The sequence below is a fragment of the Dromaius novaehollandiae genome, chromosome Z, assembly GCF_036370855.1.
Source record: "Dromaius novaehollandiae isolate bDroNov1 chromosome Z, bDroNov1.hap1, whole genome shotgun sequence".
In the NCBI taxonomy this organism is placed as follows: domain Eukaryota; kingdom Metazoa; phylum Chordata; class Aves; order Casuariiformes; family Dromaiidae; genus Dromaius; species Dromaius novaehollandiae.
The window spans coordinates 15,726,926-15,747,249 of NC_088132.1; the positions used below are offsets into that span (position 1 = coordinate 15,726,926).

General features: G+C 35.7%; 1 protein-coding gene across 2 annotated transcripts; it reads right to left on the minus strand.

The window, feature by feature from the left end:
* Nucleotides 1-343: 343 nt before the first annotated feature.
* SMC2 (structural maintenance of chromosomes 2) lies at nt 344-20,257 on the minus strand. 2 transcript variants are annotated; one of them, XM_026103123.2, is made up of 25 exons: nt 20,142-20,257; nt 19,171-19,397; nt 18,056-18,205; nt 17,259-17,381; nt 16,243-16,281; nt 15,947-16,057; nt 15,724-15,768; nt 14,898-15,131; nt 14,099-14,248; nt 13,203-13,436; nt 12,153-12,312; nt 11,483-11,600; nt 10,547-10,685; nt 10,175-10,294; nt 9,681-9,885; nt 8,953-9,088; nt 7,731-7,855; nt 6,713-6,906; nt 6,315-6,458; nt 5,855-6,049; nt 5,198-5,398; nt 4,557-4,673; nt 3,029-3,189; nt 1,937-2,084; nt 344-1,076 (listed from the first exon to the last, which is right to left on the minus strand). In XM_026103123.2, exons 2-25 carry the CDS (start codon nt 19,336-19,338, stop codon nt 882-884), a joined length of 3,612 nt encoding a protein of 1,203 aa, XP_025958908.2. In that variant the 5' UTR covers nt 19,339-19,397; nt 20,142-20,257; the 3' UTR covers nt 344-881. The 2 variants fall into 2 exon arrangements, with proteins under 2 accessions (XP_025958908.2, XP_025958909.2); XM_026103124.2 differs by lacking the exon at nt 20,142-20,257 and adding an exon at nt 19,796-20,117.
* Nucleotides 20,258-20,324: the final 67 nt, after the last annotated feature.

Here is a 20,324-nt window from a genome sequence, read left to right on the forward strand (position 1 = left end):
ATAATGTGACACAAAGGTTGTTTGCTCACTCTTAAATCTAGACTAGCTAATTTTGCTACAGGACAGTCACCAGCTACCTAGCTGCAAAAGCCCTATTAACATCATTTGTGTTCCCTGAGAAAGGAAGAAAATGGAAGTGAAGAAAAATGGGGGGTGAGTGAGTGTTTGAATTTGACTGTGGACATCCATGTCCAAAAAAAAGTTTGCATTTTCTATGAACTGTGTTACAGAGTACAGAATTGAAGTTTAAGAAATAAAACAAGTTCAGAATTGAGAAAGTACATTCAATTCTCATTACATGCTATCAGACAAAAAACCCAAGAAAAGCACATACAGAATCAGGTTTTGCAGTTGAAGTTATTTATTGAAAAAACATTTATGCAGCAAATTGCCAAATAAATGAGTGATGAATGCCTTGCTTTAAAAAGCAAAAAGCAAGTTACAGCAGCTAAAATACTAGCCTGTCACTTTTCTGTTATTTGACAAGAAATAAATGCAGTACTTACACTTTGCGATAAGCTTTCTAAACTCCATAACATACTACAACCCATATCAGATTCTTTCTGCATCTGTCCAAAAGCTGCAGTTACTCCTGTTCATCTTACAGAGCAAGTTACCATTTATATACATTTGTTTGCAAACACTTAAAGAGGGAAACTGAAGTTACATATGGGACACCATGAAAAATAAATGCAGTCAGTTTTGCTAATAGTACAGGCAACAACCTGCAATGAGATAGGAAGATAAGGTGCAGATGTGAACTAAAATTTAAGAACTAAAAAAATTTTTAAATTTAATACTAAAAAGTTAAGTTTGTCTTTCTAGGCTTGCTATAGACAAAAGACACAGGATATTAAGACATTGCTATGGCACCTGGTGTGTCATCTGTCAACGCTTCCCAGTACTTGAATCTTCTCTTTTGACAGTGTTTTATTGGCTTTGCTGCCTGCAGATGTGCTACTTCCACTTTGAGATTGATCAAATCTTGCAACAGTGGATATACCATCCACAAACTTGGTCTTGTAGAGCACATTTGCATTGTTAAACATTCCATCCTTCAGGGATACCACAATAAACTAAAAACAAAAACAAACTCTTAATAGAATAAATGCTGCAATTCAAATAAGGATTTCTAAACAATAATTGAAAAGGCTTCAGAGAAAAGGATTTCTGTTACTTTACTTAGCTATTATCTTGGTGCTAGTTCTTCAGTATTCTGAACATAACTGAAACCACATCACAATGAGCTAGGCAGGTTAACATCTGCTATGGTTATCACGTGTCTGTGGTCATATCCCAGAACCTGGTCTCTTCATTCCGGGGTAAGTAACAACTAAATATGGAATGCTCTTTCGTAGTACACCAGTCATTGGAAAACAGTGTCACCAGTTTTATAAGAATGCAAGATCTCTCAAAGTCCCAAAATATCATTTAAATTTCACAATACTGGTAATAAACGTTCCCATCACCAAATAGAGGTAGGTACTACTTTTCATTCAGAAGAATAAATTTCTGTACGTTTTTCATGCTTATGCCACAGTGTTACAAAGATTCTTTCCATGTGTGCCTGGCTTATTTCAACAGGGCCCGAAACAAAATAGTTAAGTTTGAAGACCTCTAGCAAAATAAAAAAGAAAAAAAAACAAAAAACAAAAAACAAAATGTGGGTCATACTTTAAATTGGTCATATCACAGCTACTCTTCCTTATTACTGCCTGTTTCTTTGCTGCTACAACAATTGCTTACAATAAAAGGCAATGCTTAGAAGTTTCACTGTTGTCACACCATCAGTGCAGCCTTCAACCGAAATGGCTTAGAAATACAAAATGCATATTAGGAAGAAAATATCTAAACACCTAAGGCTCCCCAGTGACAGACTGCCTCTGAAAATAATGAGATGCATATATAGACTGTCGCAATAGTTTCAAGATCATACCTGGGAGTGTCTGAAATGAGTATGTAGCATCTGTCCAATGTTCTGGGTATGAGAGAGATCAAGGGCTGCATCCACTTCATCCAGAATGTAAATTGGGGCAGGTTTGAAGAGAAGCATGGCTAAGATCAAAGACAAAGCCACCAGTGATCTAGTACAGAGAACAAGAAAATTATGTTTTCCTCTCTAGTTTGAAAGACTTTCTCTTATTAAAACAATCATTTGGTAGTAATAAGACACTTTCACAAAAGCACATTCATGCTGTGAGTTCTGGAGAGACAGAATGACAGCTTCTGCCACAAAGTCCGATTTCAAAATCGGAAGACTTCTGCCAAAAATGGCATATGTTACTTTTTATCTTTTATCAGGAGACAAGGTTACTTAGATTATGAGATTTGAGATCATGCTGTTACTTTACCTATTTTCAATTGTGAGCTTTACAGTACTGTTTCTAAAACTTACAATTCTTGAAGTGTTCAGGATCTTTCTCTATTCCCCAGAAGATTCTTTATCTCTATTTCACCCCTTCCTAAATTCTATTTTTACTTTTTGTCAGATTTTCCTTAGAAGTTGTTGTACTCCTGACAAAAGAGCGCATGCCCTATATAGCAGCTGAAATCCCTCCTAAAGGTACTAGAGGAGAAAACAGTGAAGAAAACTTTGTCACTATACTACTTTTGAATTCAGGAAGAACTTGCCTACATAGATTTTTGAGACTATGACAGGAACATAGATGGGAACATTTAGCATCAACACTAACTCCCTGTTACCTAGAGTTAATGCAGTTTTCCCATCAGTCAATTCATTTTTGTCACTTCTCTGTGGAGCAAAATTTTTTTTTGTCTCTTACTATATGCTAAGCAACACAATGTTCTAAGTCAAATTCCTTTTGTTTCTGCATGTCTCTCACAGGCAAGTATATTAGTACCTTTAGCTGAACTAAATTAGTAATATGTTGAATATTAAATCAGATTGGTGAAGTCAGGGATTATCTCCTTCCAGGTAAAAATACTCATTTTTGCACTTCTAAAGTATAGTTAGTTGGATTTATCACACACACAACTGCAATGGAAAACAAAAATGGAGATTACCAACCTCTGACCTCCACTAAGTTCTGTTAAATTTTCCTTCCACGTGTTTCCTAAGGCCACTCTGAACTCCAGACCATCTAAGACATTTTGACATTTAGTTGCTGCCAGCATAGCTTTGGCTCCCGGCAGTAGTGTTGAGAAAATTGAACCAAAGTCTTTGTTCACCTAGAAGTCAGACCATCACAGATATCTGTAAAGGCTTTGAATCAAGACCTGCTGTATACTTCAAATGGTAAGCCACATTATGCTCTAGCTTTCTTGCCCAAATTAACCCAATTAATTTTCATACTGGGAGGATTATAGCACATTGGACAGTGAGAAAGTATTAGCATATGGAACCTGTTTTCCCTGTACTGAAAACAGAAGAAAGATCCAGGAATGTAGGCAGGACACTTTAGACTGCATTTCAGAAGGATCAAATAAAAGAAAGGTTGGAATGTTTTGTATTTCAACCAGGAAAATAGTTATGCCCTATCTCAGATGTGATTTCTCTTAATTAAAAGAACTATTAGAAGTATAAGCACCTTGTAAGAGGCACGCATGGGCATCCTCCCCCCACCTTTTCCTCTCAGGAATACTTAAACAATGGCTAAATAGTAGATATGATGCAGTTTTGTAAACCTAGATTACAAGTCCATAGGGCAAGAAACGCACCTGAGAAGGTACGTATTTCATCACCCATGAAGCTTTTAAATATAATTCAAAGATTAATGCTGAACAAAATTTTGCAGTCAGGAGGTAAGACTGTCTTAGTGATATCTTCAGTACAGGCAGTAACAACTAAAACTGCTACTTCGATTGTGAGCAATTTAAAATATTTGACTAGATATGCACCTAATAAGTCTTCTCAAAGGCCAAGAACTTAGAATGGGAACAGCAGAACAGGATGTGTCAAAAAACCTCCCAGGAAGAAAGGATATTGTATCAGGAGAAATTTTACATTTTTGATATAGTACATAATACGAGAGTGAGAATTAGTAAGAAGGTAGAGTGCTTAGACAACAGAAGCATATAGCAGCTGTTGCTCTATTCCAATGTTACCTAGCCCACTAGGGACAGGAACACTAGCCCAGGCCCACGGCCCCACATTATTTGTGACTATGTAATCAAAGACCAAAAAGATTTTAACTCTGGACAGGGATTTAAGTACACACATGCACACTTGGAGAAAACAGCAGTATGATATCAGTCTATGAGAGGCAATGATTTCAGCATGCAAGTAGCTTAACCCTGCTTCTATTTTTGTGGGCACTGAAAGAAAATGGTAAACTAACTTTGCAGGTCTGTTATGTTTACAATTCTCAGACAGAATTTGTTCCTTATTCTCAAAAGTGAGAGGAAAATAGGAGGAAAAGCAGCTGTTTTTTAATTTAGATACTAGGGAATGGAGACTAGTTCAGGAATGAGACATGAGGATATTTTCATAAAAATATTCAAAACGTAACTAGTCTATACTGATACTAAACTACGAGGAACTTGATCGTCAAGAAAATACATACTAAAATGTGAAAACTAGATTTTAAGTGGCATACCTTTTGCCAAGCAATGTATAATGCTTCATTTTTCTTCTGGTCAAGCTCTTCAATAGTTGCAAGAATTTTAGACTTATCATTCTCTACAATTCTCTTTTTCTTCATTAAGTCATTGTACTGGTGCAATGAGAAAACTGATGTCAGTGAACTCAGTACTCAGTGTATTTTGTGAAAACCTCATTAAGACTGTAGACAGTTAAACTGTGCATATGAAATAGCTATTATCCACAAAATTGAAATCACAAGCATACATTTAACTGTAGGCAGGATTCAGGTTTTAGGATATTATTTGTAATTTTTCAACAATTAGCAACAAGGAAGACTAACATTACTTTATGAAAGTTGCACTTCCTTTCCAGTCTAGTCATGCTTTATTAAAAAATTTACTTTCCACAAAAGAAAGGATGCTTCTGTAGGCAAACAGGGAAAAATAGACAAGTAAGGTTAAAATGGCAGTCAATTTGAGACAATCCTGGAGTACCTTCAGGATAGAGATGAAAGGTCGCAGATCAAAAAACTGTTCATTAAGTATGTAATTCTCAAATACTGTAATGGATACTATAAAACTGTAAAGCTATATTATATGTAATATGATATACCCAAACTGCCCAATCTCTAAGGTTAAAGCACAGGATGTTTACCCTCTCTTCTGCCTCTGAAAGCATATTCATAGCTCTCATGTTCACATTTCGTCCTAGCTTCTCTTTCTTCTCTTGCAGTTTCTGCAGCTTCTGACCAGCTTCTTTAGGATCGTTAGTTTTGAAGTCATAGGCTGTGTTTGGCTGACCAAAGAGTGGTTTCTCTGAAGCTATCCATTCATATTCTTTCAACATTTTGGCCACCTACAAATATACAAGAAGTAGACACGCTGAGGCTGCATTTTTTATATGAATAAAAAAAGAAAAAAGAAAAATCAACATTAGGGGAGCTTTACATATACCTGCCCCATGTTACTTGGAACACTTGCTTTTCCATATGTGGATGAGATACTGCTACTGACTTTCTAGAATAGCTTTTTTAATTAGTACCTGATTGGTCCAAAAGATCAGAGTTTTCTTTTCATTGGCTGTTTTCCCACTCTGATCTGTTCTCTATTAGTCTATACTCATAAGCCCTATTACACGACACAGATCAACTCTTACAATTTCCACCCCTCTTTTTTACATAAAATCTTTTCACATAAAGATCTGCCAATGTGACACTGCGTATTATGAAAAAAGACTACTTCCTTTGCATGTAGTGAGGGAAATAAGCACTTTCATTTACTAGATGCAAGGAGAAGCACAGTTTTGAAATACCTTAGCAGCAGCTTCAGCAGTCTCTTGCTCGTGTTTGCTGATGTTGTGTTCTAATGCTTTAACCTTAAGCTGCAATTCATTGTTTTGTTCTCTGTATGTTACGGTCTCTGCAGATTTGGCTTTAATCTCTTTATCCTGTACAGCAATGATTTCCTTCTGCTTGGTCAGCTCCTTTTGAGCTTTCTCTACAGATTCCTGAAAAGAACATGGGACTGCCATGCATCAGACTTTTTCTTTTTAAAAGCTAGTGTTAAATACTTGCAAAGAAAAAGAGGGTAACAGCAAGGAAGGGGAAAAATTGGTAAGTGGTAATAAAGCCAAAAAATAACTACTTAGACTAAACATAAAATGAGTACTGGCAAAAAAAAAAAAATCCAAACAAAATGCACACTATAATTTAAGCATTAGGGAATGTTATCTTAAGTCATACCAAAACTGAAAATGAAACATTCACTTTTACCTTGGTCTTGGATACCTCAGCTGCCATAGCATTAACCTGTTCCTGGAAGGATTTGATAGCCTCATCTGCAGCTTCCATCTGTTGTTTATAGGAGGACTGTTCTCGTTTTAGCTCTTCAAGTTCCAGAACTAATGCTTCCACTTCCTGAATAGATATGTTCACAAGTACTAAGATTATACTTAAATGGAAAGAAGTAATGTTCAGTTTGATGTAGTAAATGCTGTAGAAGACAATCTCACAAAAGAAGAATCAGCAGCTTCTACATATTAGTGACTACAAATTAATGCTGCTTCTCCTAAAATTTTGGTATTATTAATTTCAGAATCAAACTTCTACAGCTCTGCTTACTGCAATGGCTTTTTGCATCGTGAAATTGCTAACAAAAGGACAGGTTTTACCTGCTGCTTTTCCTTCATTTTCTTGCTTGAAGCATCTGCATTTTTCTTTGTGTCGTCCAGTTTCTGCTGGGCATCTTTTAGTTCTTTTTCACGCTCTGCTTCTGCATTTTTCATTTTGTTTTCTAATACCTTGTATTTTTCTTCTGCTTTCTTTTGACTCTCTTTGGTTTTCCTTAATGTCTCTTCACACTGCTCTGAATCAAGAAGTACAGTAGTCAAGTTGGACATTGTTCTCATCCTTGAGTTTACATACTGAACTCCAGCTGAAATAATCTTTCTCTACTAGAAAAAAGTAGTTGCTAATTCCTGCAGTCAGCTATTTAGTAATTCCTCTTCTAAGACAGTGTATTAGTGTTACCCATTATTGGTAAGGCAGCAAATAGAAGAACATTCATTAAAGTTACTGAAAATAAGCCCTCCTCCTGCCCCATTTGTTTTTAAACACAGGGGCAAGTATATGCCAAATCACACGATCAAGAATTATTCATCAAATTGCTACCAAATAAGATAACATCTCATCTTTAATATACCATCAGTTTTATTCCTTCTGTCAATTTTTTCCCCTTTAAGTGTTTATTTACTGCTGCATTTCCCTCCTTTCATATTCTAGCTATATGAACAATGTTTCTTTCCAATGCTTTCTCCTCAAACTATTCATACTGCAAACTAAGCGCACACAAAAGCAATGATTGGGGGTGGGGGGGGGGGAACATGACAAAAAACAACAACTCAACTTCCATGCAACCTCATTTTTCTAATTATAAAGCACATAAAACTCCAAATAAGAATATGAACTATACAGTAGTAGAATGAGCTACTTTATCAGAATCTTCCCATATGCTAATTGATTTTGATTTTATATTTTTTATATATTCCCAAATATATTAAGCGCATATTTTCAAAAATAAAAATATATGCTTTCGAAAGCAAATATTTCACTACAGAAACATGCAAACACTATCCATCTCATTTTCAGCAATTAGTTTTCAGTTAAAAAATTAGAACACATTTGTCTCACCAATGGTTTTCTTCAGGGTATCCAGTTCTTCTTCTTGTTTGTGATAGGCACTTTGCTGAAGCTTGGTTTGCAATAGTTCTGCTTCTTCAGACTTCATCTCCCACTGCTGCTTCAGTTGCCGGTACCTTTGAAGGGAGCAAGTGATATAGACTGCTGTTATGAAGAGTACCCAGCACTTCAGTTCTTATGTTGAAGTACACAAGTACAGAAGTACTTATATTCCCATTCTAATGCGAGATACAGTGATGCAGCAGATGAGTGACAGCACTGAAGACTCAGGGTTCCCTGATTCCAAACTTCATTTGCATTTATAAAAAAGAAAATCTATAAGGGGTATAAAACAAATAAGTCTACATAGATAAGAGTGGGATATAGTTTCTTTAATAGTAGTCACAAAGTTTATAGGTATGTACAATTCGAGTTATATACATGCAACCCATGGTTATGCAGCCTCAAAAAGGCAAAAAAGAACAAACAAATTAACAGACAAATGGAGTCTGGCAACAATTCAGACAGAGCTCATGTTTTTCAACCAGCGCCATGACAGATTTTAGACAGAAACATCAAAGAAAAATTACAGCTAAGTGACGAAGTGAAACTAGTTCCTTCCTTTTGGCCGTATTTCTGAAAAATAATTATGATGACAAATTGAAAAATTTGAAAAAATTTGAAACAGTTTGAAAAATAAATCCAGCAAGTAAATAGCTTATATAAAACACTACATTTTTATAGGATTTTATAGAACCAAACATACGTTATCCATCTGTTAAAGAGAGCTCCAATAATTGATTAAAGCTGAAATCAAAAGAGCTGATCAAATATACTTAAATTGTGTAATTTAAATCTTTACAACAGTATGTCAGATATTCTCCTCAGGCATCTTTATAGCTTCTTTGAAGAAAAAGTCAGAGCTATCAGAATCTAATTCTGGATGGGTCGTACAAAATATGACCGAAGCAGATCTATTCTTCAGTGTACTTAGCGTGAACTTCGGAAAGCATTAAGTGATTTCAAATGGACATCATTTATGTGCTAAATTTTTTTTGTTTAAATTATTTTTATCCAAAATTAAGCATGCTTGTTGGTTCCTGCATTTCCCAAGAAAACAATCCATCTGTCCTGAATATTAACATCTCAAGAGGCCCTAAGCCCTCTGAAAGTATTTCTTTAAGTTATAGTCACATAAGAGAAATAACAGACAATTACATAATGCAACCCTTACTTTTCAGCAACATTCTTTAAGTTTGCCAGCTCTTTTTCTACAGTTGCAAGTTCAGATTCCTTTGCTCTGAGTTCTACTTCAACATCTTTCATTTCTTGAAGTTTAGACAATATTGGTGCAGTCTGTGAGCATGCACCTGTTAATGAAGAAAAAAAGCAAAGCCAAACTAGTTGGAATCAGTCTAGTGAATTCACCACTGGCAAATAATGAATTCTAAACACGAATGATGATGCACATCGTCGATTCAAATCAATTACAAAAGAAAACAAAAAACCAAAAAAAGATGGGATCGAGTTATAATGGTTGTCAGTTGTGACTGACTGCCTTTTATAGTCAAAGGTTATGGTTCTGCAAACTAAATACTACAAAAACATTTCTTGTGACATCAACTAATTTTTCACATTTTCATTTACCTCATCAACAAGTGTTTGAATTCAAAGTATTTCTCCCCAACCGTTTTTCAAGAACATTCTGCAGCCAAATAAGGTTTAAGTATTTAAAAATCAAAACTTCTTTGTGCAAATGGTTTGCCATTACTGTTCCTTTTTCTATTCTAATTGTACTGATTTCAGTTAAAAAAAAAACAAAAACATATCTTTGCTCAAAGAAATCAAATTATACCAAGTATGAGTCTAACTACAATTTTACTGTTCATTTTTATAAAAAACACGCAAAGCAGTAAGTCAACACAAACACAATATTATTATATGAATAAAAAGAGCAGTTGCCTCCACTTAGAGTGCCCTGGGGGTCAAATGTATCTCCTTCGAGTGTAACACTTTTTGTCATTATCCTTTTGTCAAACGTCACTCTCTTAGCGTTATCCATGTTATCACAGACCAGTGTTGTTCCAAACACATATTCCATTGCTTTCTGGAGTTCAGATTCATACCCAACTAGAGAAAGGGCCAAATGCAAGTTATCATTGCCAACCTAGAAATTGAAAAAAACGAAATTAGTATGCCTGAAGTTATAAATTTTTAAATTCTACATCTGGCATCTCTTGATAAAGATACTTATTAGGAATATTGTCATTTAAAAAAAAATCTGATTAAAAATGGAATAATTCAATTAAACATTACATAGCTCAAGGATTAGAAAGGAAACAAAAATCAAGATACCCTCAAAGCCCAAAGAAATTCTTATTAATGTACAAAGGCCACGTTTTTAGCTATAAATAAATAAGTGGCATTCAAGGGAAATAATGCATTTATTTACATACCAAGCTTTTAGCTAGCTTGACAGTTTCTTTTCCGACACACCTGGCTGAAATTCTGTTTAGTGGAATGATGGTATATCGCCTCTTTAATTCACCCTTTTCTAGAAGTTTTTTACCAGTAACCTAGAATGAAAAGGGTTATAGCGCATTTATGAATATATAATTGATTGAGAATTAAGACAATATGAAATTGTAATATGAATAATACAAATTTACTGTTAACAACTGTGCATGACTGTTGACATAATTTAAGCATCTACACTCATCCAAACTACTCTTAAGCAATCGCGATCAGTCATAAAACAGGATTTCTAACAATGAATCACATAACCTAATCTCAATATTTAGACTTCTGTATTAAAGTAGTAAACATACCTCTGTGTCCACAACAACGTTATAGAGTTTTCCTCCTGCCACCACTTCTAGGGCTTTTGCTGTGGATATGTCTTTCACAATGATAAGAGATGCAACAAGGCCTTTTACATGGTTTGGATTCCAATTTTTTTCTGGATCTCTTAAAATAAATTACAATTATGATATCACAGGTATGGTCCTCTTCCCCATTTCTTTAAAAAAAGTGTTATTAAAAATTCATACTACTTTTTATAGTGCTATAAGATTAAATTCTACAAGGAAAAAGCAAAAATGGTTAAATAAAGTATTTCAGAACAAAAGAGTTCCCAATGAAGTATCAGTTACAAAGTCAATAGAAAAAGGTCGGTCTTGATTTTGGTATAATTTATTCATATAATTTTCATTCGCTTTTTTCAATCAGTCCTATAATAAGCCAGTATAACTACACAAATATGCAAATTTAGCCTGATTTTTACATATCCCCAAAGTTGCATGTTTATGTATGTTTTTGATTGGCAAAGAAAGATACAAGACTGAGTTCCATGAAGTCTATTTATAATCATTAGGGAGGACTCTCTGAAAAGTAATGGTTACATATTTTTGCAATGAAGACTAATACTGTAGTTTTACGTTCCAAAAAAAAGTGTAATTCATTACAGGTACTGAACTTGAGCCATGGTTTGCAAACACCATCCTACAAAACTTTTCAATTGAAATGATTTTGATAAAACTGCAGTTTAACACTTCATCATTTTCCCTGCTGCTCATTAATTCAGCTAACATGTTCTGACTTTTTTTTTCTATGCTTGCCTCAGGTAAGATGATCGGTATCCAGGGACAAAAGAAGAAAAACAACAGCTAACAGATCAATGGAATTATCCCAAGTCACACAGTCTATATACAAAATGACCTAGGAAGCACTTTTAAATGTGTTTTAGGGTCACTCTGAGACCTTACTTGTATTCAAAATGTAGATTAGGAAACTTTGCCATTAAGCCTTCATATAATTCTCTCAGCCGACTGATATCACGAGTCAATTCCTTCTTTTTTGCTAAAAGTGTTTCTTCTTTTATGTCTAAGAGGTGAACAAAAACAGTCCATTGAGTATCCAGAGCACAGATACAAAGCTGATTAAAAAGTGGTATGCTACACTGATTATCTACATATCTACAGAAGATACTTAATTGAAAAAAAAAATAAATTTTTAAATTTCCAGTTTAGTAAAAATATTAACACCAACATATTACGAAACATACAGAAAAAAGTCTCATATGCTTCTCTTAACGTCATTTGAGACATCAGCTGATACTTTTGGATAGGATAACCTCAATTTCCACAAAAAATGTTATATTGAATAAGAAACAAACCTTTACTAAGAGATTTAAGTGGGGGGAAAAAAATCTAAAAATCTAAGTTTCTTCTAAATTTAAACTCAAACTTTAAAAGTGTTGACCTAAAATTTAAACTAGTTTGATTTTATAAACTATTTTCTGTGGCAGGTAAGAGATCTGCAGCGCTTTTACAGAGAAATTTCCCTGGGCATGAAAGCAGTATACCTGCTCTTATAGATCCTCATATATTCCTTTCCAGATTCCCCTTAAGTTATGCACCTAAAGTCCATACAAACCTTCATAGTCCAACTTCTTCATTTCATTTTCAAGTTTTTCTTTTATTTTTCTTACAGCTTCAAATGCTTCTTTGTCTTTCTTGTAGCCCTCATCCATCCTTTTAACTTCAGCTTGTTTTGTCTTTAATTCCTTCTGTGCATATTTCAACTTCATTTCAGCCTATTACAGGATAAGACAACACAGAACCAGAAGCTCTTCAGACAATCTTGGTGGTGCATATTTAGAATGCTTGCACTAGTTTGGTGCCTACAGTTTGTGAAACTTCCCTCTGGTTACAGAAATGCAAAAAACAGCCTTGGCCTTCAGAAGGAAGAGCATAGGTGATTTGGAAATAAAAACATAAATCGCTTGTTTAGATACTGTAGCTCATACTATCACATAAATAGTGTCCATAGAAGGGAAGAAACAGGGTAAAACAATGTGAGACACAGCTATCATCCTTATTTTTCCAAAGCTTTTTCTTTTTTTTAATGAAACAGGGAAGGTTCACTTTTAACTTTGAAAATTTAAATATCTCAGTGAGAACTACTACAGCAAAACTTTGATAACTTAAAAGAAAATATAAACGGTACCTGCTTTAATTGTGTGAATAGCACATAGTTTAACTGAGCAGAAAATAGTTCCCTCTGAACTCTCTGTTCAGAGTCTCAGGCAACTTTTTCCTACAGTAAAACTAACTGACTCAGAATATCATTTAATAATAACGCACATCATGCGTAGTTGTGCTAATTTCTTCATATCCAATAATGTCAGTAATTTGAGTAACATGAATCCTCTTTTATATCTCAAATGCTAATTTCTGTATTTTCTCATGGTAACACTATATGGCTTTTCCTATTTTATCTGTATCTGTATCTTTGCAAGGACTTTTCACAACCTGTTTTATCAAAGAAGTCACCTTAATGCGTATGTCAGCCTACACAATCTCTTGCACAGGTATTCTGCAAATATCTTTTCATAAGCCTTCCTTCAACATTCCAATTGGTTTTCAGACAAATTTCAAGAGAAGCAGAAAGGCTGTCTGAGACAGGCAACACTTTGCTTCTTACCTGTTTGGCCTCTGTTACTGCTTTGCTGATTTCATTTTTGCACGTCATCATCTGTCCAGCAAGAGTAGCTTCTTCACCATCATCATTGCTGGACAGGCCAGCAGACACAGCATTAAAACGTTTTTGTGCTACAGCTAAAGCATCTGCATCTTTTTTGCTTGCTTCCTGTAAAGCATTTAGTCCTTCCTGCATTTTCTTTACTTCTTTCTCCTTTGATGCTAATGCTTTGGAATCCTTTAGCAAAATGGAGAGGAACAACAATAAAAAGAGATCAACTTGACTCCCATTAACTTTAAACCCATGTTGTTTAGAAGTGGAGCTATGAATAGTTTGTCAACTAGATTTCTATGACACTTGGTCAGACTGTGATTTTTACAATCTGTCCTTGCACATTTTCAAGCATGTACCTGCCCTGTCAACACACTGAAGACTTGCGGGAAGAGAAGAAATATAGAAAGTGATGACAACCAAGAACTAGCAAAAATAGCTCTTTCTTCCCAATATCTATCAAGAAAAATTAATGTTACTCCTGCATTAAAAAAAACCCCTAACTTCAAGAATATGAAACCTGGATTTCTTTCCTTTCATGTTAAGATCACCACATTTCCAGAGTGCAAAACATTTTAAATGCTTTGGGATCTTTCCTGAGTTTAAGAGAAAACTGACAAAAGCCAAGAGTCATACCTTCTTCACACACACATCACTTTTGTTTGTAACAGGAACCTACTGCCTATACCATACACAAATCAAATCGTGCCCTCAGCATTTGTTTCTGCTTTCCTGATGTCATTCTTGCTGATCAACTTTGAAAAGGTAAGATAAGAACTTTTTTGCATCCTGGAGTCTGCAGAATTCATTTTGCATTTAAAAAGAAAAATTGTATACAAAGGTCTTACCTCCTCCATACTTTTCAACAGTTCTTTGCGTTTATTTTCTTCACTTTTTAAGTTTTGCTTCTTTAGATCAAGAGCACTTTGTGCTCTAGTATCAACTCGCTGAATTTCTGAAAGAGCATCTTCTAATGAACGGAGTGTACCACCAAATTCCTACAATCAGAAGCAAAAGAAATTTTATCCAGCCTAAAAGCAGCTGACAGCATTTGTAGTATTTCACCACCTGTTCACAACTATGTTTAGACAGGGGAAGATGAACATTTGATGAAGCTGGGCAGGCAGCAGATTCCAAGGCAAACCAGTTAAAAACACCTCTTCCTCAGCTGGAAATCTAAATTAACCTGAAGCCATTATGGCAGAACAACATCAGTTATCGCTGGACACTGCCTCTATACAAAAGCATTTAGGCATTTAAAGGCCCATCAGCCAGTCTGCATCCAAACAATTTTGCTGCCCCAAAACTAGAGCTCAGTACTGATTTGTTGAACAAATTTCATTTTTAAAATATATATGTTTTTGGAGACACCAAAAAAAGAGGAAAACACCCTGGCAAAGTTCATCATTGAATGTACAGAGTGCAAACGAGAGGAAAAATATATTTTCCACTGTTATTCATTATTTATAGGCATTGGAAATAAAGCATTTCAGTTAAAAATGAAATTGTTAAATGGATGTCTTTTAGACAACAGCTAATATCTAATAAAAAAGAACATAAAAAGATAATATAATCTGGAAAAATTTCTCTCATACAATTCCTAGAATTAACATACTCAGACAAGTGCCTGCCTGCTTTCCCACATACCTTATCCCTTTTCTTTTCCATTTCTGCTATTTCTTCATTAAGTTGTCTCACTTTCTTTTCACTTTCGGCTATCGATTTCTGAACCTTCTCTATATCAGCCTTCATTTCCTTTAACGCACCAGCAGAGTGTACCTTCGTCTCTTCAGCCAGAACAAACTGATAAGCAATATACAGGCGGCTTAAATGCTCTATTGCTCGTGTTACTTTCTGATACTCTAGATAGGATGATCGTTCCTGAAAAGAAAAATCCCCAATAACAATAAAATTAAAACAATATTAACTAGGACCATTATAGAAAGCTTCTAAGTAATTCTACTGCCATTATTATTTGTTACATCAAAGTATTTCTAATGTCATTATTTGTTACATGAACGAGAATAAGAATGACCAGTTTTCATGTTTCACAGAATGTACGTCAGGAACTGGCAAGAGAGGAAGGATTCTCCATGTTCAAGAATATATTTACAGTATTGTACATCACAGGTCTGCTTAGGAAGATCTTGGATAAAACAGTGCTCAAACGATCGACTATAATGTGGGAATACCCCTTGGAGACATTTCTTTAATAACAAAAGACACTTTATTTACTATTTTTATCTAGTTCTCTTTGTTTTCTTCCTTCTCTCTATGTTCCCTTCCAGAATTTCTTCCAAGCCCTGAATGTCACATCATCTGTATTTGGTCAGAAGATAAAATTTTTAGATCACTTCAAGGATTTCATAAAGTTGAGAACACACTGTTTTAGCCACCACATGCTAGTTCAAAGCAATTAAAAACTATTTTTTCAGTACTTTAAGGCCTTTGCCACACTTCTAACTTCTAGTACCTCTTTTAGTTTTTGTAAAGTCGGAGTGATCTCCTCCTCTAAGATCTGAAACAGAAGACAGAACACATTTACTTTCAGATTTTTAAAATTCTTATATCTTTAAGCATGAATACCTAGTTGCAGATAGAGAAATGAAATATTCTTTAAGTTAAAAACATGCTAGACACTTCATTTTACTGTTCTTAAAGATAATAAAATAACTAGTACTTTCAACGCATAGTACCGTTTGAATTTCTTTCAGTTTGGCTTCCTTTTTCTCTATGGTTTTCTGGGCAGCTATTTTCTTGCATTCATACATCCTAGTGCCAGCTGCTTCTTCAATCATGGCTAAAATCTAAAATAAACAATGTGATAGAAATGTGATGTTTTTTCTTATCAAGTAAAAGACGGTAAGCTCAAAACTGAGTTGAACAACTTATCCTCCCCATCTTTTTCAAAATATTGATTCTTTTCATTCAAAAAAAATCAGTAAAAACCGTCAGAGAAAATCAGAGAAAAAACCTCCCACAACATTCTTACCTCTGGTGGTTTCATGTTCAGAACTTTGGTAATTCGTCCCTGGTGATAAAAAGATGAAACAAGAATTGTTTGTGGACCAAGCTGTAGTACAAAATATTCACTTTTACACTACACTACAAGCTCAAACTTTTTTTTTTTTTTTTTTTGCTGTAAGGATAATCTAGTTTTGCTTCTATTACTTTGCTTTTGAAAGTTCAAACAAATATGAGTCACACTCCTTCAGCTGGTAAGCTTGAAACTGCCCTTATAGTTTAAGTTGTTATTCCAAATTCCTACTTATATTCTAATAAAGGAGTACTGTGCTTACTGACTTGCTGATCTTGAATAAGCTCTTAATCACAGACTGTTTTTTAGAGAGTTAGTTCGTATGTCACTAGGGTGAAGTGTCTGTGTAAACACGTGCAGAACTTTCTTGTTACAGAAAATGGGGACAATTCTATTTGAAACAGTAAATCCTATTCTGTTTTAGTTCCTTGTCCCTCTGTTGATGTTTATGAGGGTCTTTTCAACTGGCCAGCTCTTTCTCTGTTAACAGCAACTTCAGGGAACAGATATCAACTCTGTACAAAATATTGTCTAACATGGAACATGCATAATGGAAAAAACAACACTTTTGACCTGTAATGCAATAAGAGCAGCATGTAGCTGTGAAGGGGGAAAAAAAGGGAAATAAAATTGTTATTGGCATCAAAAGATGGGTTAAGAAAAAAAAAAGAACAAACTCCTTTAGACACTAGTAAGCTATGCATGATATTAATTCAGACATGTATTTTAAAAAAAAGCTTACTATGAAGAAAAGTCTGAAAAGGGGGGGGAGAGCTGAAAATTGCATTTTGTGGTCAAACTAGTTCAGCTGTACTGCAATCCTTAACTACTGAACATACATTTATTATTTTTACCTGACCAGAACTTTCTTTTCTCCAGTTATGAAATGAAGTGTTCTTCTACTATCCCTCCTCCCCCAAATTCTGTATAATTTCTATTCTTTTGGGATTTTAGAAAAACGCGCAAAATACCTGCATAATGAGGAAGTGAGGATTATTGACATTGAGTCCAACAGAACAGAAAAGATCCTGCACGCGAGTGTTGGTAGCATTTACACCATTGATAAGATATTTATTTCTACCTCCAATGACAACCTGGACAGAGAAAAGGGAAGAAACAAGTGATTCAAAAATGGCTTGATATTGTGACACTATAAACTGTAATGAATTACAAGAACCAAAACCAGAGTAAATCCTACGTATGCATATATATAAGTATACCATACAGAAGGGAACATAATTAGTCTGAAGAGATATTTAACATACCTGAATTAAAACTGAAAGAGATTAGTCACTGAGGTCATTATTTTTATTCTGATTGAAAAAAGTGTCCAAGTTTCACAAAATGTCACATTTTTTAGCTGGGTGACATCATCAGAAAGGTAAAGGTTTTTATGACCTCAGAAAACAAATTTAACATACAGTTCACAAATTAAGAGGGGAAAAAGATGAAAGCAGAAGACAAAAAATATAGAACAGAAAATTCTAACTTGCTTCAGAAACTTTATTCCATTATGTTTCTATGCAAGTGCAAGGAAAAATTATTGATATAATATATTTAAAAATTGGAACTACTAAGGCAATTTATTACCTCATACACCATATCTACTTCAACAGTTTCGGTTACTAACTTCACTGTAGAAGCATTGCTTTAATTGCAAAAAGCTCAGGGACTTTTTTTTTTTTTTAAAAAAAAAACTTTTTCTTGAAAGTCACTCTGTTGAGAATGTTAGAAGTGTATACAGGTTTCTGAACAAATACAGACTCACCTGCCTAGTGACAGTAATCTCATCATTAGCTTCAAATCCCAGCGGACTTTGTTTCTTGTCAGAATTATCAAAGGTGATAGAAACAGTTGCTTTAGTAATTCCAGCTTGCCCATTTTTATAAACGAGATCTTGGAAGTTGGTGGCTCGCACCTAAATATATAGAACAGATCTATGTTTTTTTTTTTTTTTTTTTTTTTGGCAACACAATCATTGTACAGCTTCAGTGTGCTAGTGGTGTAGGTTCTGGAGAAATGAATGAAAAAAAATCAGAACTGTAATGCTGAAGATTTAGGAGACTATGAGGAGACCGATATGTGGGAGTTGCATCATGCTAGTACTGTGAAACCACAGGCAGAGTGTGCCAGTCTAGTTTTAGTGAGCTGTTTGTTTCTGCACAAGATTCCTGAAAAAAACTGAACACCTATTCAAAAAAAAAAAAAACCATATGACTAGTTCAATCACCAGTACCTTTATTTAAACAGCATTTATTATTCCCAATACAGTTCACAGGGAAGTGAATCAGAAAACATTCCCTGCAGTTCTGCTAAGTTTTCCTAGAAACCCCGGGGGGTGGGGGGAAGGAGGGGAGACAAACAAACAAACATGCACCCTTACCCCAAAACAGTGAGCGATTCAAATTTACCTCAGAATACAGCCTATATAAATAATAAGGCAGACATATCCTCTTTTAAATATCAGCTACTCCAAGAAAACCTGCTTTTAATTTTTTCTGATGAAGCAGTTGGTCAAGTTTTAAGATCTGCTTGAAAAGTACAAAAGTTTATTACAAGTAAAAACAAACAAGTTTAGGCCTTCAGCTGTTAACGAACTCCATCTTCTGGCTGCTTCCTTTTAACTAGGTATTTTTCTTCTAATATTCTAAGTTGCATACTTTATGCCGTTGCATTATATTGACAAAATTGTAGTTCAAGCTTAATGCAAGAGTGAGCAATAATGATGAAATTCAGCTTTGTGTATTGAAAAAGCTGAATAAATAAAAACATATTTTTGACAGAAGTACCACATCAGGTCTCCCAACACAGATTACTTAAGAGAATAATAAGAAAAGAAAAGTCACTGACGGAAAAAAGACAAACCCACCACTGCCTCTTTACCTGTGATAGGTTGGCGATGCCCAACAGGAAACAGATAGAGTCCAAGATGTTGGACTTGCCACTGCCATTCAAGCCAGTAATAGCATTAAATAATGGATCAAAACCGTTGATTTCTGTCCTCTGAGCATAGGACTTAAATCCCTCAATAATAATTGTTTTGATGTGCATCTTTCTGCGTCCCTAAAGGACCACGACAAGGTTTGAAGGGAGGCCTCTGCACTGTAATCCTGTGTATTTCAAAATAAGCAAAAGAAGAAAACAAATCACACTGCATGCCTAAAAAATAGCTAAATGTCTGAGCAAAGAGTATGCCTGAAAATGACATGAAATTTTCTGCGTAAATGCTTTATTTTTTTTCCCTTTCCCCTGCTTTAAAAGTTGGACCTCCAGTTCAGGATGCATCCTGATAATAAGTTGTACTTGTGTCTAAGTAACATGATTTTACTCAATTTTCATCATATATCTGTATGAAGACTGCGGCATGAGAGTTTTCTTGCTAAGGTGGACATTATCTCATCAGCCAAAGAAGAGAAAGGGAAGGCTAGGAGCTCTCAGAAGCCAGCAGAATGAGAGCATCCCTTTTAAAAAGGGGCAGCGCTGAGGTCGCAGCCTGTAGAGCTCTTACCAGCACCCAGCTCCACCGCAGCTTTGCACGCCTTGCCCGGAGAACCGAAGCCCAGGAATAAGTAAATAGATTAAAAAAACGAGGACCACGACACCCGCCTCGTCTCTGAAGTGCCGCGAACACAGCCCCGTCGCTACCACCGTCCCCCCGCCCCTGTCAGGCACGCGGCGGTGCCTGCTCCCGTTTTCTCGCCGGTGGGGCCGGGGTTCCCCACAGCCCCGCAGCGGCCGCTCCCGCGCGGGCCCTCGCTGGCGGCTCTAACGGCCAGAGGAAGCTGGTCCGCCGCGCAGCGGCCGCGAAGAGAGGACGAGCGGCACCTCCGCCCCTCCGGGCGCTGGCGGCTCACCGTGCGCAACGCTCCCAACGGCTCGCAGAGCTCCCAACGGCTCCCAGGGCTCGAATTTGGGCGCCGAAAGAATGGACCCCTTCGCGGCTGCCCCGCGCGCTGCCTGTCTCGAGCGGCCCTGCTCGTCTAGCCTCCCTCTCCGGGCGGCAAAGCAGAGAGACTAGGTCCCATCCTGACCGAAAA